General features: G+C 48.4%; 1 protein-coding gene across 1 annotated transcript in view; it reads left to right on the top strand.

Moving 5' to 3' along the window:
• The first annotated feature begins 7,358 nt into the window (after positions 1-7,358).
• LOC141106564 (NACHT, LRR and PYD domains-containing protein 3-like) overlaps positions 7,359-19,875 on the top strand; it is a 32,950-nt gene continuing 20,433 nt past the window's right edge. The window contains exons 1-3 of the mRNA XM_073597434.1: positions 7,359-7,521; positions 12,983-13,030; positions 18,052-18,354. Coding sequence (XP_073453535.1) covers positions 13,006-13,030; positions 18,052-18,354 — 328 coding nt within the window. The 5' untranslated portion in view covers positions 7,359-7,521; positions 12,983-13,005. The remainder of the gene's footprint in view (positions 7,522-12,982; positions 13,031-18,051; positions 18,355-19,875) is intronic.

Here is a 19,875-nt window from a genome sequence, read left to right as displayed (position 1 = left end):
GGTCCCTGGGGATACCGCTACACAATGGTTCCCATCTCTGTACACCTGCTGTGCCCATTATGAGGGGTTCCCACCACCCCTTTGCTGAGTTCCTGGGTCTGTACACCTGCTGTGCCCATTATGTAGAGTTCCCACCATCCCAGTGCTGAATTCCTGGGTCTGTACATCTGCTGTGACCATTATGAGGGCCTCCTACCATCCCTGTGCTGAGTTCCTGGGTTTGTACATCTGCTGTGCCCATTAGGTTCCCACCATCCCTGTGCTGAGTTCCTGGGTCTGCACATCTGCTGTGCCCGTTATGAGAGGTTCCTACCATCTCTGTGCTGATTTCCCAGGTCTGTACACCTGCTGTGCCCATTATGAGGGGTTAATTTTGTTTATTGAAAAATCTTACAAACAACAACTTATATACAATAAAATCATAATACATAAATAAAACATATTTACTAAATAATTGAATTTGACTATACAAAACAAAAAAACAACAACATAATAAATGGTGTAAACCAAATTGCACACAACACAATCCCTACGGGAGAGCCAGACTAAGGAACATCACCGTCACCATGCATGTAGCCTTTTATCAAAAATATATTTGATCTGAAAATCTAGGGGAGTGAAACGAATACAAAGAAAAGCCGCACACCCTGAGATCAACAGGCAGCAGCTACAGAGTCCTGATATTCCTCAACGCCCTTATCCAGGCCTCCTGCTGCCACTTGTCTTTCTCAAGAGCCTGAATCTTCCCAACCTCACCCAGAATGTCCTGCATCACCATTTCGACAGGGAGGATTTTACTCCATAAGGATACCTGACACCGTGCACTCCACGTGAAATAACGGACTTCTAGAATAACTAAAAAAAAATGTTTTTCTAAATCATAATCCTGATGAGTCTGGAATGCCCCATACACCCACTCTGCATAACTCATATGGGGGAGGTAAGGTATACTCAGAGCCCTCCCCACCCTCTTGTACACCTCTATATTAAAAGTGCACTGAAGTATAAAGTGATCCATGGACTCCACCACTCCTCCACACTCCACTCTCGGGCAGCACCGATCACTCATGGAAAGTTGCCCTTCACATATAGTTTTCCATGAAAGGCAAGCCAAGCCTGATCCCTAAACTTCACTAGGATTCTCTCCAAATTAATCAATTGCAAACCCACCCACAAAACCAGGCTTGGGCAACCCCTTAAGGCCAGTGGCTTGCAAAAAGCAGAGCTCATGATCCGCTTCTCAAGAAGTTTCCTTGGTAGAGATCTGAATTCTCCTGCTGTTACTTGCCACTGCCGAAGCATTTTCAAACACAAGCAACATAAGCCAGGAGTTTATCATGCTTGACCTGCAGGCTTTTCACTGGCCCACCATTTTCCCAGTCTCGTAGAAAGAGCCTAAACCAGGACTGGAAAATACCAACCCACCAAGGCGGACTCTCTGCCAACATATTACCAAGATTGTACTTCACAAACATCAGAGAGAAAAAGACTACAGAGTTGACCATCCCTAGACCAACCTCCCGCCTAGGAAGGTAAGTCACATTCCTTTTGACAAGGTTTATTTTGTTCCCCCGTAACAGCTGGAAAAAACAACTATAGACCCTGGTATAGAGAGAAAATGGCAAAACACAAACAAAACTGACATACAGAAAAATCTGAATCAGGTAAGTCTTGATCAGATCAACCTTTTCTCTCAAGGAAAGCCGCCAACCTTTCCAGCTTGCAACCTTGGCATCGGCATTCTCTAGCCTGTTCACCCAATTTGCATGACCATAGTCACCTGGGCCGAATTCAATGCCTAGAACTCAAATTTTTTGTTGGGGCTCCGGGAAGTCATCTGGAAGAACAAAGCTCTCACCTTCCATGCTCATCCAGAAAGCTTCACACTTGTCCTTGTGGACCTTTGAACCTGATGCCGCTGTATACTGCCTTATCACTGAGACCACCTCCTGCGCCTCCCCAGTCCCAGAGACAAAAACAGAAACATCATCAGCATAGACCACAACCTTCAAAGGAGGCTCACCAGCGATGCCCAAAGGTACCCCACACAATGGTCCACTCTCTAGCCTTCTAAAGAAAGAATCGATTGCAAACACATATAGCAGAGGACTTAATGGACACCCCTGACGCACACCCGAGCCGACCACACAGGGCTGCCCGACCCAACCATTAACCAGAGGAAAGCTTTCAGCCACTTTGTATAAAATATTGAGCCAATCAATGAAACCCCCCTCCAGGCCATATCTGCCATGAAGGAGCCATAAGTACTCATAATTAACCTGATCAAAGGCCTTAGCCTGATCCAATGTCAGCAAAAATTTACCCCAAAAAGCAGCCCCACAACGCTCCAAGACCTCCCGGACAGCTAACACTGCTGAGAACGTTTTCTTGATGGCCAGTTTATCAATAGCCTGGATTACCTCATCTGCAGTAATTTCATCCATCAAAAAAAAAAAAAACATCCTTATCCGATCAAGGTTCCTTCCTCCCAGGAGATCGGCATAGTATGACCTGACAACCTCCAGGATCCCTGACCTAGACTTCGTCAGAGAGCCCGTACTGTCCCTCAAGCCATTGACCATCTTAACTGCTACGCTCTGTTTACAGTTCTGATAAGGGTCAGGAGAATGGTATTTCCTGTAATCCCTCTCCTGAACCAAATAGGTGTGCCAGTCATATTGATGTCTCCTAAGGAGGAGCTTATCCTCAGAGATCGCCCCAGAATCTCCTCCATTCGAAACAAGGCGGTCAAGTTTCCACCGCAAATGCTGGTAGGTGATATACTTATCTTGCTGCTTCTTTCTTCCTATGGCCTTGAAAAGCCCAACAGTCCGCTGCTTTACAAGCTCCCACCGTTCTGATCTACTGTTGCAAAAGTCTAGGGTAGTTACCTGTGCTAGAAAAAAATCCTCAAAGGATTATCTTACTTTCTCCTCTTAGAGGAGAGCCGAATTCAATCTCCAGATACCCCTCCCTCTAAGTAGCATGTCTGAGGCATTCAGAGTCACAAATAGAATACAGTGATTGGAAAACTCCACTGCCTGACACACAGATGCCAAAAAAGCAGAGTCCCCCTTTAAAAAAAACCTATCTATCCTACTCTGACTACTACCTCGCTGAAAAGTGAACCCCGTGCTGTCTGGGCAGCGCTTAATGTGCGCATCTACCATACCTGCTTCCCTAACTAGCCCAGCTTATCTCTTTAATCTCTCCTGTCTTTAGACCTAGTAATGGCTTTTAAATCACCTCCAAAGATAACCTGCTGGGCGGCCAAAATAAAAGGCTTAATCTTTGTAAAGAGGCATTTCCTGTCCCACTTCGTCTGGGGACCATAGATGTTAATCAGGCACAGGTCCTGCCCCCTCACAGAGACATCCAAGACCATGCATCTCCCAATCTCTACCTCAATTACCTGCCGACACGTTACCATACCAGAAAAAAGGACCGCAACCCCGCTGTAAGGCTCGGCCGCAAGAGACCAAAATGAGGGACCACGTCTCCACTCCTTCTTTACCAGATATATAGTATATAGGCCAGACTACTCAGATGGGTCTCTTGCAAAAACAAAATGTCAGCATCAAACTCGCTGATCAAAAATAAGGCCATATAACGAGCACTTACTGATCTTAAGCTGACAACATTAATGGTTGCCACTTTTAACAGAGTGGGAACTGCCATTAGGGTAGTTGAGGCAGACGTTTCTTAGCCTGACTACTCCCTCTCCCTGGAGAACCAGCGCGCTTCATTGCACCCTGGCACTCATCCTCCATAGAGGATGCTGAACTCAACGAGTCCCACTCTTCTGACAGGACCCCAAACTTATTTGCTAAGGCAGAATCTTAGGATTTAAGGTAACAGAACCCCTTTTTTTCCTTCTTTTGCCCTTCTTCCTTCTATCCTCCAACCACTCCATATTATCCTTGGACAAACCGGAATCAACAGCTTCCCCACTCCTACCCTCCCCCCCACTCTTTCTTCCCTTATCTACCACCAGGCCAACCTTTTCACCATTTTCCCCACTCCTCACTCCCCACCCCACGATCCTCAATAGAAACCCTGCAGTGTCGGGGGGAGGGACTGGCACTACACTTGACGCACCTGCCCCAGCACCTCTTGCTGCCTTTGCAATTTTGGAAGACATAGACACAGAAGGATTGGACACATTCTCAGTGACTGATGCTTTACATGCAGACTGGGAAGACGCGGGCACACTAGGCACATGTACAGGTTGGGCCACCACATACTGGGAAGACACAGACATACTGGGTATTGGCACAGACTGGGGCACCACAGATTGGGAAGACACAGACATACTGGGTATTGGCACAGACTGGGAAGACACAGACATATTGGTTATTGGCACAGACTCAGATAGAATCACGAGCACTCCAGCTGCTGAGCTCTGAGCATCCTCCATGTCCAGGCGGAAGAACTCTCTCATGAGCTCAGGATTGTTGTGCATTGCCTCAGGACACTGACTGTAAGGATGTCCCACCGCATTGCACAGATTACACCTTATAATGTTATAATCCTTTGGTCAGCCTGTCCCTCCCCAGGAAAGCTGAGGATGGCAAATGCTGGACGACATTGTCAATGACTTTTAATTTTAACTGCACAGACCACCTGTCTCCATACCTCCTCAACCATACAGATAAATTCCCTTTTGCTATGGACTCATTGCGGACAAGAATTGTAACCATTTTAATGAGTGGCTGGCGTGATATAAGCTCAGGGATGAGACCTACCTAGTCTGGCAGGCCCCTACACACGTGCCCATATTTCTCCCAAAATATGTCCAAAGACTCCGGACTGATAAAGGACAAATCATACTCATAGGAACCGGCCGGACTGATCAGGGCGAAGATATCTCTGGGCCTAAACCCCATCTGCAGAATTTTATCCACCACTGCCCTCCTATGCGGAGGAAGTCCTCTACCCTCCCATTTAGGCAGCACAACATTCCTTCTTTTAAACATTGAGGAAGATAAAACATTTCCATATTCCTTCCCTGCTTGCTCCCCCTTCCCAGATCCTTTAGCAGCAACACCAGCATATGTTTTTCTTACAGACACACCAATTGCAGTCTTGTCCTTAGACACAATCAAACCGGTTGACAGAGAGTCTGATTCAGCTGGGATAGCAGTCTTTGGATCAACAGAGGTGAGACCCTCTCTCTCTCCCTGCTCTGAACACTCAGCTTCTTTTCTGGGCTCCAGCACAGTCCTGTCCACTGCAGACTTCCAGAGAGCCACAGCATCACCGCCCCCCAGCATCCCCTCCACCACTCCCCGGAACAGCTGCAGCGCCCGGCCCAGGCAAAGTCACCGCACCATCCATGGTGCTACCCTCCGTAGACTGAAGCCAACAGTTATTCCCAACACTCTCACCAATTTCTTTTAAATCTGAAGTCTTGTTTTCAGCAGGCAACCCAGACTGCACGCTGCACACTGTCCACGGGCCTGGGCCAACTGCCCGCAGAACCACAACCCTCAGCAAGCCCACCGTCCCCAAAGTCCACACCACCATCCTGCACACACACTGCACCTGCCCGCCTCGCTGCCACCTCCGCAACGTCACAGCCGATGGTGGGACCAGACCTCCCCCCAGCTCCCGCAGACCCCAGGGCAGATTCCGCTCCCCCCACAGGTCTCTCCCCCACATGGCCAGGAACGGTGTCCATCCCCCCACCACCATCCGGGGAAGCCGCACCCAAAGGGGATACCAGCTTAGCGACAAACTCCAGCATGCCAGCAACCCCCAAGGCCCCAACCCCCCGCTCTGACACTCCACACCGCTGCCGCAGAGGGAGGGGGACAGAGGCCCCCGCCATCGAGGGCCCAGCAGACGCCCGAAGCGCTGAAGAGGTGGGGCCACCCTGCGCCGACCGGGCCAGCCCCCATGCAAGAACCGGCCCCCCTCCCACCAAACCGCTCCCCGTTCCCACACTTCTCAAATGCTTCACCACTCTCCTCCAGAGAACCCACCAGCTCCCTCTGCCTCCACACAGCTCGCTCCAAGTCCCCCAACCCAGGCCCCAGAGCCGGTCCCTTCCCGCTGGACACCCTGGCACAAACCAGCCCCTTCCTCTCAAATTCAGCCCCCAAAGCTACCAACCTCTCCTCCCCCCTCTCAATCCACCCCAGCGTTTTAACAATCCTTCGTCCAAAGGCAGACAGGGACCCATCTCTCCTGCCAGGCCCAGCACCCTCCACAGGCCGAGGCCCACCAAGGGAGCCCCCCCCAGGGCCCCCCCCGAGGATCCAGCATCCCCCCGGGACAGAGAAGCAACTCCAGCCCCCGGCCTCCAGAAGCACAGGAGCCAAGGAACCAGCAACCCCACCGCCAAGGATCAGAACAGCAGCCCCCCACCATCCCCGCACCTCAGTGCCCATTGTGAGAGGTTCCCACCATCCCTGTGCTGAGTTCTGGGTCTGTACACCTGCTGTGCCCATTATGAGGGGTTTTCACCTTCCCTGTGCTTGAATGAGCTGCCCATTGCATGTTTGTCACCCGAAAAGAAGCTCCTTCTCCTTTTCGGGCGCCAAGCTTCACACAATTTGTGAAGGAGCGATTTGCCGCATGATCCTGTCCCACAAAAAGCATGGCAGAACCACACTATCATTTACCAGCAATTTAGACAGCATTTTTTTCTTTATAAATGTCAGTTTGCCCCAAAGGGTCCGATTTGTCATGCGACATTGGACATCAACATCACAGGACAAGTCATGGCCCATTCTTGTCAATGGCGCCCGTTCAAAACGGTGCAACTTTGAAAAGGTGCCTGGACTACTTTGGTATGACTTTTGTTATGACTTTGTTCCAGAGAATATAAAGTCAGATCACTCTACTGGAAATTGTGCGACTTTGGAGACAAAGCAATGTGAATGGAGCGTAAACTATTATAAAATCGCTGCTTTCCAGAATTTTTTTTAACGTTTTTTTTGCTCAAGCAGTGCCCAGCCCAATCCCCCATCTATTTCATGCATTTAACTTTACCCCTTGCCTATTAACCTAGAAAATGGCAATTACTGTTTTTTAACATCCGGCTCCCTTTGACTTTAATGGGGTTTGGATTCCGCACCCAAAATGTTATGAGAACCCGTTTAGAACTGAACCCAACTACGTTTGATCCTAACGTCTCACAGAGTTTGAGTCCTAGCCTCATCCTACGTATAAGGGATGCCCACATTAAGTTGGCCATCAGGCATTAAACTCTGACAGGTCCCACAACTGAACTTCCATGCAGATAGATGAGTATGAATATGAGGTAGCGCTTGGTTCTCGAAATTCTAGATCCAAGCGATAAAGAGCTGATGTGCTGAACATGTGGACAGCTAGTGTATTATATATGAGTGTTGAACACTAGAGGGCACACAATGTACATAGTTTCAGAAGGTGGGCAGCAAGTTCATAGTTCTTTAAGGAAGTGACCATTTGTTTGTCTTTCAAAGGTCATGTGACCGTTCAAGACTTGAGAGTAACGTTACGCAGTGGGAGTACCTCGCATAGACAGTATAAAGGGTAAGTTAGCTTCGTAAAAATTCATTAAGATGGGAGTTCGTCCACTTTAGCAAGGCCTGCCTCCTTCCCTCTTACACAGTTGCTGAAACCAACATTTTATATAAAATTATGGCGAATGTGCAGACAGGCCATGGGGATCTCTGCCAGGTCCCCCAGACATGCATCAGATCTCCATTAAAGATGGCGGCACAGGAGAAGACGGCTAAGGGAGAACTTCTGCTTCAAGCAAGACAACCCCAGACTTTTTAGTGTAGTTATATTTTGTTTTTATTTTGAGACTGGGGCAAGTGTTGGGGTTTTCTTTTTTGGGAATTAGGTAGGATGAAGTTCCTCAGTAACCACTGCAAAACAAAGGGGTTCAAAGCCACACTGTACAATAATGAGGACTGTGTGAAGAGGGTTACAGACCCGTATGTAGGGCTCCCCCCAGAAAGGGCTGTTAGATTCCACAGATTCTTCTCCCACGTTAGTGCAGAAACAACCAGGCATACAGCAACAGAACACTCACTGTGGCTAAGAAATAAGTCTAGGCCATATGGTCTCCAAACTTTCTAAACAATGGGCCAGCATACTGTCCTTCAGACTCTGGGGGGGGGGGGCTGGACTGAGGCCAGTGCAGTGGCGGCCCGTGCATTGTGGGCGCTATAGTGACCACATTTCCAAACTGCCATTCAGGGACAGCCCCCCCCCGCACCCACGCCCCCCAAAAAAATCAACGGGGCAGCGCTGCTATACCGCCGGCAAAATGCCCCTGCGGCAGCATTTTGCAGGCGGATTTAACCCCTTTTCGGCCGCTAGTGGGGGGTTAAAAAATAGCGCCACTTTACCGGTGACGCCCGGGGCGGCACAGTGTGAAAGGGGTCTAATACCCAGGTGGTCACCCTATTTGGAATAAGATAGCCAGACTTTCCGCCACACAGAAATACATTGTGAAAAAAAAAGAAAAAAGAAAAAAAAAAGGAAATTTTATTGTTACGACCATACAGTATCAAATTCTAGAAGGAACATTGTTAAAAGCAATACATTATTCATTGCAAGCATGCATCTTCTCATAGAATAGTATTAGTGAGTGAGTAGTGTACAAACCTGGGATGGACAGTGAGATGGACAGGGGGACCGTGAGATGGACAGGGGGATAGTGGGATGGACAGGGGGCCAGTGAGAAGGACAGGGGGACCGTGGGATGGACAGGGGGACCGTGGGATGGACAGGGGGACAGTGGGATGGACAGGGGGACAGTGGGATGGACAGGGGGACAGTGGGATGGACAGAAGGACAATGGGATGGACAGGGGGACAGTGGTATGGACAGGGGGACAGTGGGATGGACAGAGGGACAGTGGGATGGACAAGGGAACAGTGGGATGGACAGGGGGACAGTGAGATGGACAGGGGGACAGTGAGATGGACAGGGGGAGCGTGGGATGGACAGGGGGACAGTGGGATGGACAGGGGGACAGTGGGATGGACAGGGGGAAAGTGGGATGGACAGAGGGACAGTGGGACAGTGGGATGGACAGGGGGACAGTGAGATGGACAGGGGGACCGTGGGATGGACAGAGGGACCGTGGGATGGACAGGGGGGGAAGTGGGATGGACAGGGGAGGAAGTGGGATGGGCAGGGGGACAGTGGGATGGACAGAGGGACAGTGGGATGGACAGTGGGACAGTGGGATGGACAGGGGGACAGTGGGAAAGTGGGATGGACAGAGGGACAGTGGGACAGTGGGACAGTGGGATGGACAGTGAGATGGACAGGGGGACCGTGGGATGGACAGAGGGACCGTGGGATGGACAGGGGAACAGTGGGATGGACAGGGGGACAGTGAGATGGACAGGGGGACCGTGGGATGGACAGGGGGACAGAGGGAAAGTGGGATGGACAGAGGGACAGTGGGACAGTGGGGTGGACAGTGAGATGGACAGGGGGACCGTGGGATGGACAGGGGGACCGTGGGATGGACAGGGGGACCATTGGATGGACAGGGGGAAGTGGGATGGACAGGGGGGAAGTGGGATGGACAGAGGGACAGTGGGATGGACAGAGGGACAGTGGGATGGACAGGGGGGCCGTGGGATGGACAGGGGGACCGTGGGATGGACAGGGGGACCGTGGGATGGACAGGGGGGAAGTGGGATGGACAGGGGGGAAGTGGGATGGACAGAGGGATGGACAGAGGGACAGTGGGATGGACAGAAGGACAATGGGATGGACAGGGGGACAGTGGGATGGACAGGGGGACAGTGGGATGGACAGAGGGACAGTGGGATGGACAGGGGGACATCCCTTTCAGGATGCCAGACGCATGGACTCCTATGGCGGGGGCAGGAGGGGGTGTATATTTTTGAAGCACCTGATTAGAGCCAGAGACTCTAATAGGCTTCAAAAAATGGTGGGCTCGGGGCGCAGAGAGTGCGCCCTTATCCCACCCAATTGTGTGACCATAGCGAATGAATATTCACTATTTTCACACCGCATTGCCTCCCCGCCTATCTGGAGGCAGGTCAGTGAGACCTCTTTCCTGACTGGCCAAAGAGCCAGGCGTCCCTATTGGATGCTCAGCACTTTGGCGGAATTTGAGAGAGGGCGACTGCCCTGGCTACCTGAAGCCGTGGAGACACTATAGGTGCTAGGCAAAGGCCAGCAGCGCTCTGTCCTGTTGCCATGCTTCAGCTGGGAGTAGGAGCTTCACTACATCAGCTTGTCACTGGACAAGGGGGCCACCTTCCTTGGCTCCCTGGAAATCCAGAGTTGTTGCCGGGGCTGGGCAGAGGTTGGTAGCACTCTGCTCTGATGCCACCGCTTCTGCTGGGTATCCTACATCATCCGCTCCGGCTAACTGTTGTGGAGGTAGGATGACCACCTCCCTTTCAGAACTGTGGATCTGCCGCTGGGAAGTGAGAATGGTTTCCTCCCCTCTGTGCACATTGGACTGCCACTGGAGAGATGAGCTGGCTGCTCCATCTCCCGTATTCTCATCTAAGCCTTTGTCCTGGTTGGCTCAGTCACAATGTTTATTTCCTATGATCATCAGCTCCATCTACTGGCCATAATGCAGTTTTTTTCTGAAATACCTCAGTTAGGATAAAACCACGTTATGGCCACTAGATGGAGTGGAAGATCATGCAAAAGAAGCATATTAGGGCTCTTTCACACGGACGATCCGTATGTCCGTTTTTCATCCTTCCGTTTTCGGATGAAAAACGGACATACAGTCATCCCTATGGAGCGTCGGATGTCAGCGGTGACATGTCCGCTGACATCCGACCCGCTCCGATCCGAAAAGTGTAACGGAGGAAAAACCTACTTTTCCATCCGTTTTCGGATCGGATCGGGTGACGACGGACACTACGGACCGTCATCATCCGATCCCCCCATAGGGGAGAGCGGCGCTCTGACAGGTCCGTCGCTGCACAGTGTGCAGCGATGGACCTGTCATCTTCCTGCTCAGCGGGGATCGGCGGAGCGATCCCCGCTGAGCCAGCGTGTGTTCACGGGGCAGATCATCACTGATCTGCCCCGTGTGAAAGAGGCCTTATACAAAATATAGTGATTGTTGGTGACAGCTGTGTGAATGCTTAAGGCATTATTTTGCGCAATGATAATAAATGCTTTCTAATTGTATATATGGTAAGCATAGTCCATTCAGTGTACACAGTTGTGCTCATAAGTTTACATACCCTGGCAGAATTTATGATTTCTTGGCCATTTTTCAGAGAATATGAATGATAACACAAAAATGTTTCTTTCACTCATGGTTAGTGTTTGGCTGAAGCCATTTATTATCAATAAACTGTGCTTACTCTTTTTAAATCATAATCACAACAGAAACTACCCAAATGACCCTGATCAAAAGTTTACATACCCTGGTGATTTTGGCCAGATAACATGCACACAAGCTGACACAAAGGGGTTTGAGTAGCTATTAAAGTTAACCACCCTCACCTGTGATCTGTTTGCTTGTAATTAATGTGTGTATAAAAGGTCAATGCGTTTCTGGACTCCTGACAGACCCTTGCATCTTTCATCCAGTGCTGCACTGACATGTCTGGATTCTGAGTCATGGGGAAACCAAAAGAATTGTCAAAGGATCTACGGGAAAAGGTAGTTGAACTGTATAAAACAGGAAAGGAATATAAAAAGATATCCAAGGACTTGAGAATGCCAATCAGCAGTGTTCAAACTCTAATCAAAAAGTAGAAAATGAGGGGTTCTGTTGAAACCAAGCCACGGTCAGGTAGACCAACTAAAATTTCAGCCACAACTGCCAGGAAAATTGTTTGGTATGCAAAGAAAAACCCACAAATAACTTCAGGTAAAGTACAGGCCTCTCTGAAAACATGTGGTGTGGCTGTTTCAAGATGCACAAGGGGGCACTTGAAGAAAACTGGGCTGCATGGTCGAGACGCCAGAAGAAAACCATTACTACGCAAATGCCACAAATTATCCTGCTTGCAATATGCCAAACAGCACAGAGACAAGCTTCTAACATTCTGGCACAAAGTAATTTTGAGTGATGAGACCAAAATTGAGCTTTTTTTGCCACAACCATAAAAGCTTCATTTGGAGAGGAGTCATCAAGGCCTATGATGAAAGGTACGGAGGTGGATCACTGATGTTTTGGGGATGTGTGAGCTACTTAGGCACAGGAAATTTGGTCAAAATTGTTGGCAAGATGAATGCAGTATGTTATCAAAAAATACTGGAGGAACATTTGCATTCATCAGCCAGGAAGCTGCGCATGGGACGTACCTGGACATTCCAACATGACAATGATCCAAAACACAAGGCCAAGTTGACCTGTCATTGGCTACAGCAGAATAAAGTGAAGGTTCTGGAGTGGCCACCTCAGTCTCCTGACCTCAATATCATTGAGCCACTCTGGGGAGATCTCAAATGTGCAGTTCATGCAAGACAGCCCAAGAATTTACAGGAACTAAAGGGGGCAATACATAGTATTAAGAACTGGGGTGTGTAAACTTTTGATCAGGGTCATTTGGGTAGTTTCTTTCTGTTGTGATTATAATTTAAAAAGTGTAAACAGAGTTGATTGATAATAAATGGCTTCAGCCAAACACTAACCATGAGTGAAAGAAAAGTTTTTGTGTTATCATTCATATTCTCTGAAAAATGGCCAAGAAATCATAAATTCTGCCAGGGTATGCAAACTTATGAGCACAACTGTATGCTTAAAGCCTGCCATAGATGGAGCGATTTGGTTGCAGGAAAGAAAATCGCTCGATGCCTTCATCAACACAGTTAGTGTTGATGGGGAAATCCCTCCCCTGAGCTATTGTGTTCTCCCAGCTATAGCCGCTGGCAATAATCGCATTAAAAACCTGATAGGCTGGTGACATTGGCATGCAACCACCACATAGGGCGAATTCCTTATTAATCCAGTTCATTGTGCCGCATTCGATCAATCTTTGACTAATCTGTTCAATCTTTGTGTTTCTTTTAGGTGATGTAAGCCCCGGTCATCCAATGGCGGCCTCTTCGTCCTCCCAAGGTGGGACTTTACCAATATGTCTGTCCATTTCACATCTCCAGAGATTGAGATTGTAATTTCATTACAGAACGCATAATAAATCTTTAGCCAGAGTTTATTACATGTTAGTTATTGCCACAACTAGGGTTGCACCGATACCACTTTTTTTCAAGTACTCGCCGATACCGATTACCGATACTTTTTTTTTTAAGTCATGTGACAGTGGCACTAATATGAAGCACTGATAGGTGGCACTGATGATACATGGACTGTGTCAGTAGTTTTTTATTTGATTTTTTTTACATTTTTTTCTCTTTTTTGGGGGGAGGGGGGGGTTATTATTTTTTTTACAATTTTACTTTTAAATATTTATTTATTAAAAATTTTCATTGAAGATGAATGGACAGGAGACAGCAGTTCCTCTCTATTCATAAACTGAAGCAGAATAAACACAGGTTACAATGCCCGGTTATGAATGGACAGTCAGTGATCACTGTGCATTCAGAAAAGGAAGGAGCTGGTAAATGACAGATTTACCGGCTCCTTCCTCCGCTCTCCATCCTGACAGATCCAGGACTAAGGGGGGACCGGAGGAGGACACAGGGGACAATCGGGGATGATCGCTGCTGCGGTGGGGGCAGTTACAAGCACCGATCTCCCTGACAGCCAAGGGAGGGAGAGGAGTAGAAGCAGCTGTCAGAAAAGCTATACAGGGAGATCGGTGCTTGTAACTGCCCCCACCACCGCACCGATCATCTGTGGGGCTGCCTGGCCCCACCTGCTACACTGAGGACTAAACTAAAACATATAAAATTAAGTGTAACAATCTAAACAACAAAAATTCCAAAGTGCTATAATGGTGTGAACCTCCCAACTAAAAAGTTGTTGCACTTGAAGTTAATTTGTATTGCATTTATCTGTAGAGGGGTTTCCACCATCCCTGCTAAGTAAAAAAAAAGGTCTTATTCTCATTTTGATGTGTATTACATGTGGAATCACATATCACTGGAATTATTGCACTTGTAGTTAATCTGTATGGCAAATATCTATAGGAGGGGTTTCCACCATCCTTGCTAAGTTTCATTTTTTATTTATTTTTTCAGTTTGATGTGTATTATATGTGACGTTACATATCACCGGTATTGTGGTAATATTGACGTTTATTGAGATTTACATACATTGGAGGGTTCCACAATTATTGTTATTGATTAGTAAGTTAGCGCTGCACATTTTTTTTTGTGGTGTGGGAACACATAACAGTGCTTAGTGGACGGCCTTTTACTGACACTTTTTTAATTTCCCTCCAGTAGTTTATTGTAAATAGTAGTGTGGTGATTACGTATTATACTAAAGATCGGTGTGTGACATTAATAAACAGACGGATTTCAGTTGTGCCCCACCAGGCCAGCCCCCCCATAGACAATGTGCCGAGCTGCTGAGTTCAACTGCCCATCCCTGCTCTCAGTGCACTGATTGGAAGCACTGATAGGCACTGATAGGCAGCACTGATTGGCACTGATAGGTGACACTGTTTGGCAGCACTCATGGGCAACGAGAGGCAGTACTGGTTGGCAGCACTGATTGGCAGCACTGATTGGCAGCACTGATAGGCACTGCATGGTAGCACTGATAGGTGGCACTGATTGGCACTGATAGGCAGCACTGATGGGCACTGATATGCAGCACTGATGGGCACTGATTGTCACTGATAGATGGCACTGCTAGGCAACACTGATACACTGATTGGTAGCACTGATGGGCACTGATAGGCAACACTGATGGGCACTGATAGGTGGCACAGATAGGTGGCACTGGTTGGCAATAATAGGCTTCACTGATTGGCAGCACAGGTGGGTACTGATAGGCAGCACTGATGTTCACTGATTTTTGGCATTGGTTGGCACTGATAGGCAGCACTGATGGGCACTCATTGGCAGCACTGATGGGCACTGATTGGCACTGATAGGCAAAACTTATGGGTACTGATAGGCAGCACTGGGCACTGATAGACAGCACTGATGGTCACTGATAGGCAGCACTGATAGGTGGCACTGATTGGAAGCACTGTTGGGCACTGATAGGTGGCATTGGTTGGCACTGACTGGCAACACTGATTGACACTGACAAGTGGCACGGAATGTCTCTGACAGGTGGCACTGATGGGCACTGACAGGTGGCACTGATGGGCACTGACAGGTGGCACTGATGAGAAATGATTGGCACTAACAGGTGGCACTGCTGGGCACAGATGGGCACTGCCATGTGGCACTGGTGGGCACTGATTGGCACTGACAGGTGGCACTGATGGACATTGATAGACGGCACCGATTGGCACTGATCTAGGAGAGGGGAAGTTTCCCATTGAGCAGTCAGGGAGGCATGGAAGAGCCGCTTAGTGCTTTAAACTGTAATGTAATGTCACTGCTTGCAGAGAGGAGCTGTCAAAACTCAGGGCTGATGTCGGGGGTGGGTGGGACCGAACAGCTAGCCTATCAAACACAAGCCAACGGGATAGGGTCTGGGCGGGCTGCTCCGTGTATGTGGCTCCGCCCCTTTCTATCAGCTATCAAACACCAGCCAAAGGAATAGGGGCTGGGCGGGCTGCTCCGTGTATATGGCTCCGCCCCCTTTCTTAAGCAGCCCAATAATTGGCTGGTGTTTAAAAGCTGATAGAAAGGGGGTGGAGCCACATACACAGAACGGCCCGCCAGGCCCTCCACATTAGCGTGTTTGATAGGCTAGCTGTTTTGTCCCGCCCACCCCCCGACATCAGCCCTGAGTTTTGACAGCTCCTCTCTGCAAGCAGTGACATTACATTACAGTTTAAAGCACTAAGCGGCTCTTCCATGCCTCCCTGACTGCTCAATGGGAAACTGTCTCACAGGCAGCTCCCTATACAGTCTCTTGCAGCATCTTACAGCACATCTCCGGAGACACATTAGGGTGTGCCCAGGCACACCCGGCACACCCTGTGCGCACGCCTATGCCTCCTGCCGGGTATCGGGTCAAACATTGGAGCATTTGCAAATACAAGTACTCGTGCAAATGCTCTGTATCGACACTGATACCGATACTAGTATTGGTATCGGTGCAACCCTAGCCACAACCATAGTCAGTGCAAAGAAAAATCTAACTGTTCTATTTCCAATGCTGCCTTTTGCATTGACATACCTCCTTAAACCCAGTCTGTCCGTACAGTACGGTCACTTGCTGACTTTGCACCATCAACAGACAGCTTAACTCTTCAATAAGACATACAAGTTGAATCCAACTTTATTTTACTTCAGCTCATTGCAGTACAGAGGCATCCCAGTCTCATGCCCCGTACACACGGTCGGATTTTCCGATGGAAAATGTCCGATTGGAGCGTGTTGTCGGAAATTCCGACCGTGTGTAGGCTCCATCGGACATTTTCCATCGGATTTTCCGACACACAAAGTTGGAGAGCAGGAGATAAAATTTTTCGACAACAAAATCCGTTGTCGGAAATTCCGATCGTGTGTACACAAATCCGATGGACAAAGTGCCACGCATGCTCAGAATAAATAAAGAGATGAAAGCTATTGGCCACTGCCCCGTTTATAGTCCCGACGTGCGTGTTTTACGTCACCGCGTTTAGAACGATCGCATTTTCTGACAACTTTGTGTGACCGTGTGTATGCAAGACAAGTTTGAGCCAACATCCGTCGGAAAAAATCCTAGGATTTTGTTGTCGGAATGTCCGAACAAAGTCCGACCGTGTGTACGCCCTATTAGTCCGTAGGGTTCAATATTGAGTTGGCCCACCCTTTGCAGCTATAAAACCTTCAACTCTTCTGGGAAGGCCGTCCACAAGGTTTAGAAGTGTGTCTATGGGAATGTTTGACCATTCTTCCAGAAGAGCATTTGTGAGGCCAGGCACTGATGTTGGATGAGAAGGCCTGGCTCGCAGTCTCCACTTTAATGTGAAGGCCAGTCAAGTTCCTCCACTCCAAACTCGCTCATCCGTGTCTTTATGGACCTTTCTTTGTGGTCCAAATCATTTGGTGGAGGGGGATTATGGTGTGGGGTTGTTTTTCAGGGGTTGGGCTTGGCCCCTTAGTTCCAGTGAAGGGAACTCTTAAGACATCAGCATAACAAGACATTTTGGATAATTTTATGCTCCCAACTTTGTGAGAACAGTTTGGGGATGGCCCCTTCCTGTTCCAACATGACTGTGCACCAGGCACTGATGTTGGACAAGAAGGCCTGGCTCGCAGTCTCTGCTTTCATTCTTCCCAAAGCTGCTCTATCAGGTTGAGGTCAGGACTCTGTGCAGGCCAGTCAAGTTCCTCCACCCCAAACTCGCTCTTCCATGTCTTTATGGACCTTGCTTTGTGCACTGGTGCGCAGTCATGTGGGAACAGGAAAGGGCCATCCCCAAAGTGTTCCCACAAAGTTGAGAGCATGAAATTGTCCAAAATATCTTGGTATGCTGACGCCTTAAGAGTTCCCTTCACTGGAACTAAGGGGCCAAACCCAACCCCTGAAAAACAACCCCACACCATAATCCCCTCTTCACCAAATGATTTGGACCACAAAGCAAGGTCCATAAAGATATGGATGAATTAGTTTGGGGTGGAGGAACTTGACTGGCCTGCACAGAGTCCTGAACTCCATAGAACACCTTTGGGATGAATTAGAGCAGAGACTGTAAGCCAGGCCTTCTTGTCCAACATCAATGCCTGAACTCACAAATGCTCTTCTGGAAGAATGGTCAAACATTCCCATAGACACACTCCTAAACCTTGTGGACGGCCTTCTCAGAAGAGTTGAAGCTGTTATAGCTGCAAAGGGTGGGCCAACTCAATATTGAACCCTACGGAATAAGACTGGGATGCCATTAAAGTTCATGTGTGTAAGGCAGGTGTCCCAATACTTTTGGTAATATGTTGTACATGTAAGTGGGACAGAACAATAGCTGCTTGATTTGTTGTTAAAGTAATCCTCCAATTAATACATGTGCCAAAGATTTGTCTGCTGGTACATTTTATGTGTTCCTTATAGAGGTGTCTTCTCTGCAGGTTCAACCACTGCTATCCTAGGAAAGAGAACACAAACATCTGGGGATCTCCTCATTTATTCTCTAGAGGATCTGAAAGGATGCGAATTCAAGAAATTTAAGAGTAAATTGTCTGATTTCTCATATGAAGATAAACTTCCCATTCCCAGAGGAAAACTAGAAAATGCAGATTGGATCACCACAAAGGATCTCCTGATTGACACATATGGAGAGGAGGCAGCACTGGATGCCACGAATGAAGTCTTGACCCTGATTGGTCTGCTGGGACCCGCACATGACCTCCAGACAAGGAGATTTAAAAATGGTATGTTTGTAGTAATCACTATTTTAAGAAAATTGCCTTCCCTAAGTCTTTTTTTACATGGGGTGGACTATTGTTCAGAGGGGGATCTGTCCACTGATCCCCCTCTGAGCAGAGAGGAGCTGGTGGCTAACACGTCTGTGTCTGCTATGCTTTAGGTAGACACGGCTCGCTCTGCTCTATGTGCAGTCAGATGTAAACAGACCGACTGTGCGTTTACAGCCAACTGCCCTCCGATCTGATCCGCCTGGACAGAGGGAAACTGATCCCCTTCTGCTTGTTTTTTCGCGGATCGGATCAGACTAAAGGTCTGTCCATTTACACCCACTACTCCATAGAGCAAGGTCTGATCGGGTCTGCCTGAAAAACGGACAGGCAGACCCAATCGGACATAAAAAGAGAGAGGGGCGCACCGGCCATGTGCATTATCTTTTGTAAAACATTTATTGAATAAAATAATAATAGAAATTACTTACAAGCAGTAGTACAATCAGGTGCCATAAAACTCGAGCAGCAACAAGCAGCAAGTAGTTATAGTGATGAGCGAAACTTTCCAAAGGTCTTAGAGGAACATACAGGCATTACTACTAGCTAACGCGTTTCGAAGGGCACGTCCCTTCTTCTTCAGAGCTCAGCAGAGACCCAATCGGACGCTTGTGTGAAAGGGGCCTAAAACTATGAATTAAAGGGACCAACAAATTTGTCATAAAATTCTCAAGAGGATATTTAAAAACTCCAAGATCTTACCAGAACTGAGTAGTTGCCTGCAGGGCTGCCAATAGGGGGGATACCACCGGGCCTCCTGTAGGGGGCCCGGACTGGAGGGGGATTGGTTTTGGCAGGACTGGAGGACAATTACAGAACAATGCATTGTGTCTGTCTCTCTCACTCCAGCAGCTGAAAGCCGGTTTCTCCCCTTCTCTCTCTGCCGGCTTTCAGCTGCTGGAGGGAGAGACACAGACATAATGCATTGTTCTGTAATTGTCCTCCTTTTCCACCGCACCGATCCCCCTCCCTGGGCTGTCCACATCTGATTCCGCCCTCTGTGCCCAGGCCCCTTCTCATACTCCCCACAGCACCGCCGGCTTCCCTCTCCTGACGGCTGCTGTGGGCGCACAGGCAGATGGAGAGTGGGGGAAGGGGCTGGTAAATATGTCATCTACCGGCCCCTTCCTTTTTTACCGATCGCTCCCGTTCATTCATCTTCAGTGCAGCTGAGGCTACAGAGAAAGGAATTGAAAAATCTGTGTCCTCAGTTCCTTTCTCAGACTCAAAGGTGAGATGTCAGGGGTCTGTGTAGACCCCATATATTTAATTCAAAGAAGCCCACCCCCTCCACAACAGCGTTGTAAAAAAAATTATTTAAAAAAATGTAAAAAATAAATAAAAATACCGGTATATTTTTTTTTTATGGGAAAAAAAAAATTGGCAAAAATAATTTAGAAATATTAATATTTTTGTAATTTGGGGGAGCCTCTCAGGCAGGCTGTATGGGGCCCCATGATTACTAATGGCAGCCCTGGT

Source organism: Aquarana catesbeiana, linkage group LG08, assembly GCF_042186555.1.
Source record: "Aquarana catesbeiana isolate 2022-GZ linkage group LG08, ASM4218655v1, whole genome shotgun sequence".
In the NCBI taxonomy this organism is placed as follows: domain Eukaryota; kingdom Metazoa; phylum Chordata; class Amphibia; order Anura; family Ranidae; genus Aquarana; species Aquarana catesbeiana.
This window is presented reverse-complemented; position numbering and strand designations above follow the sequence as displayed.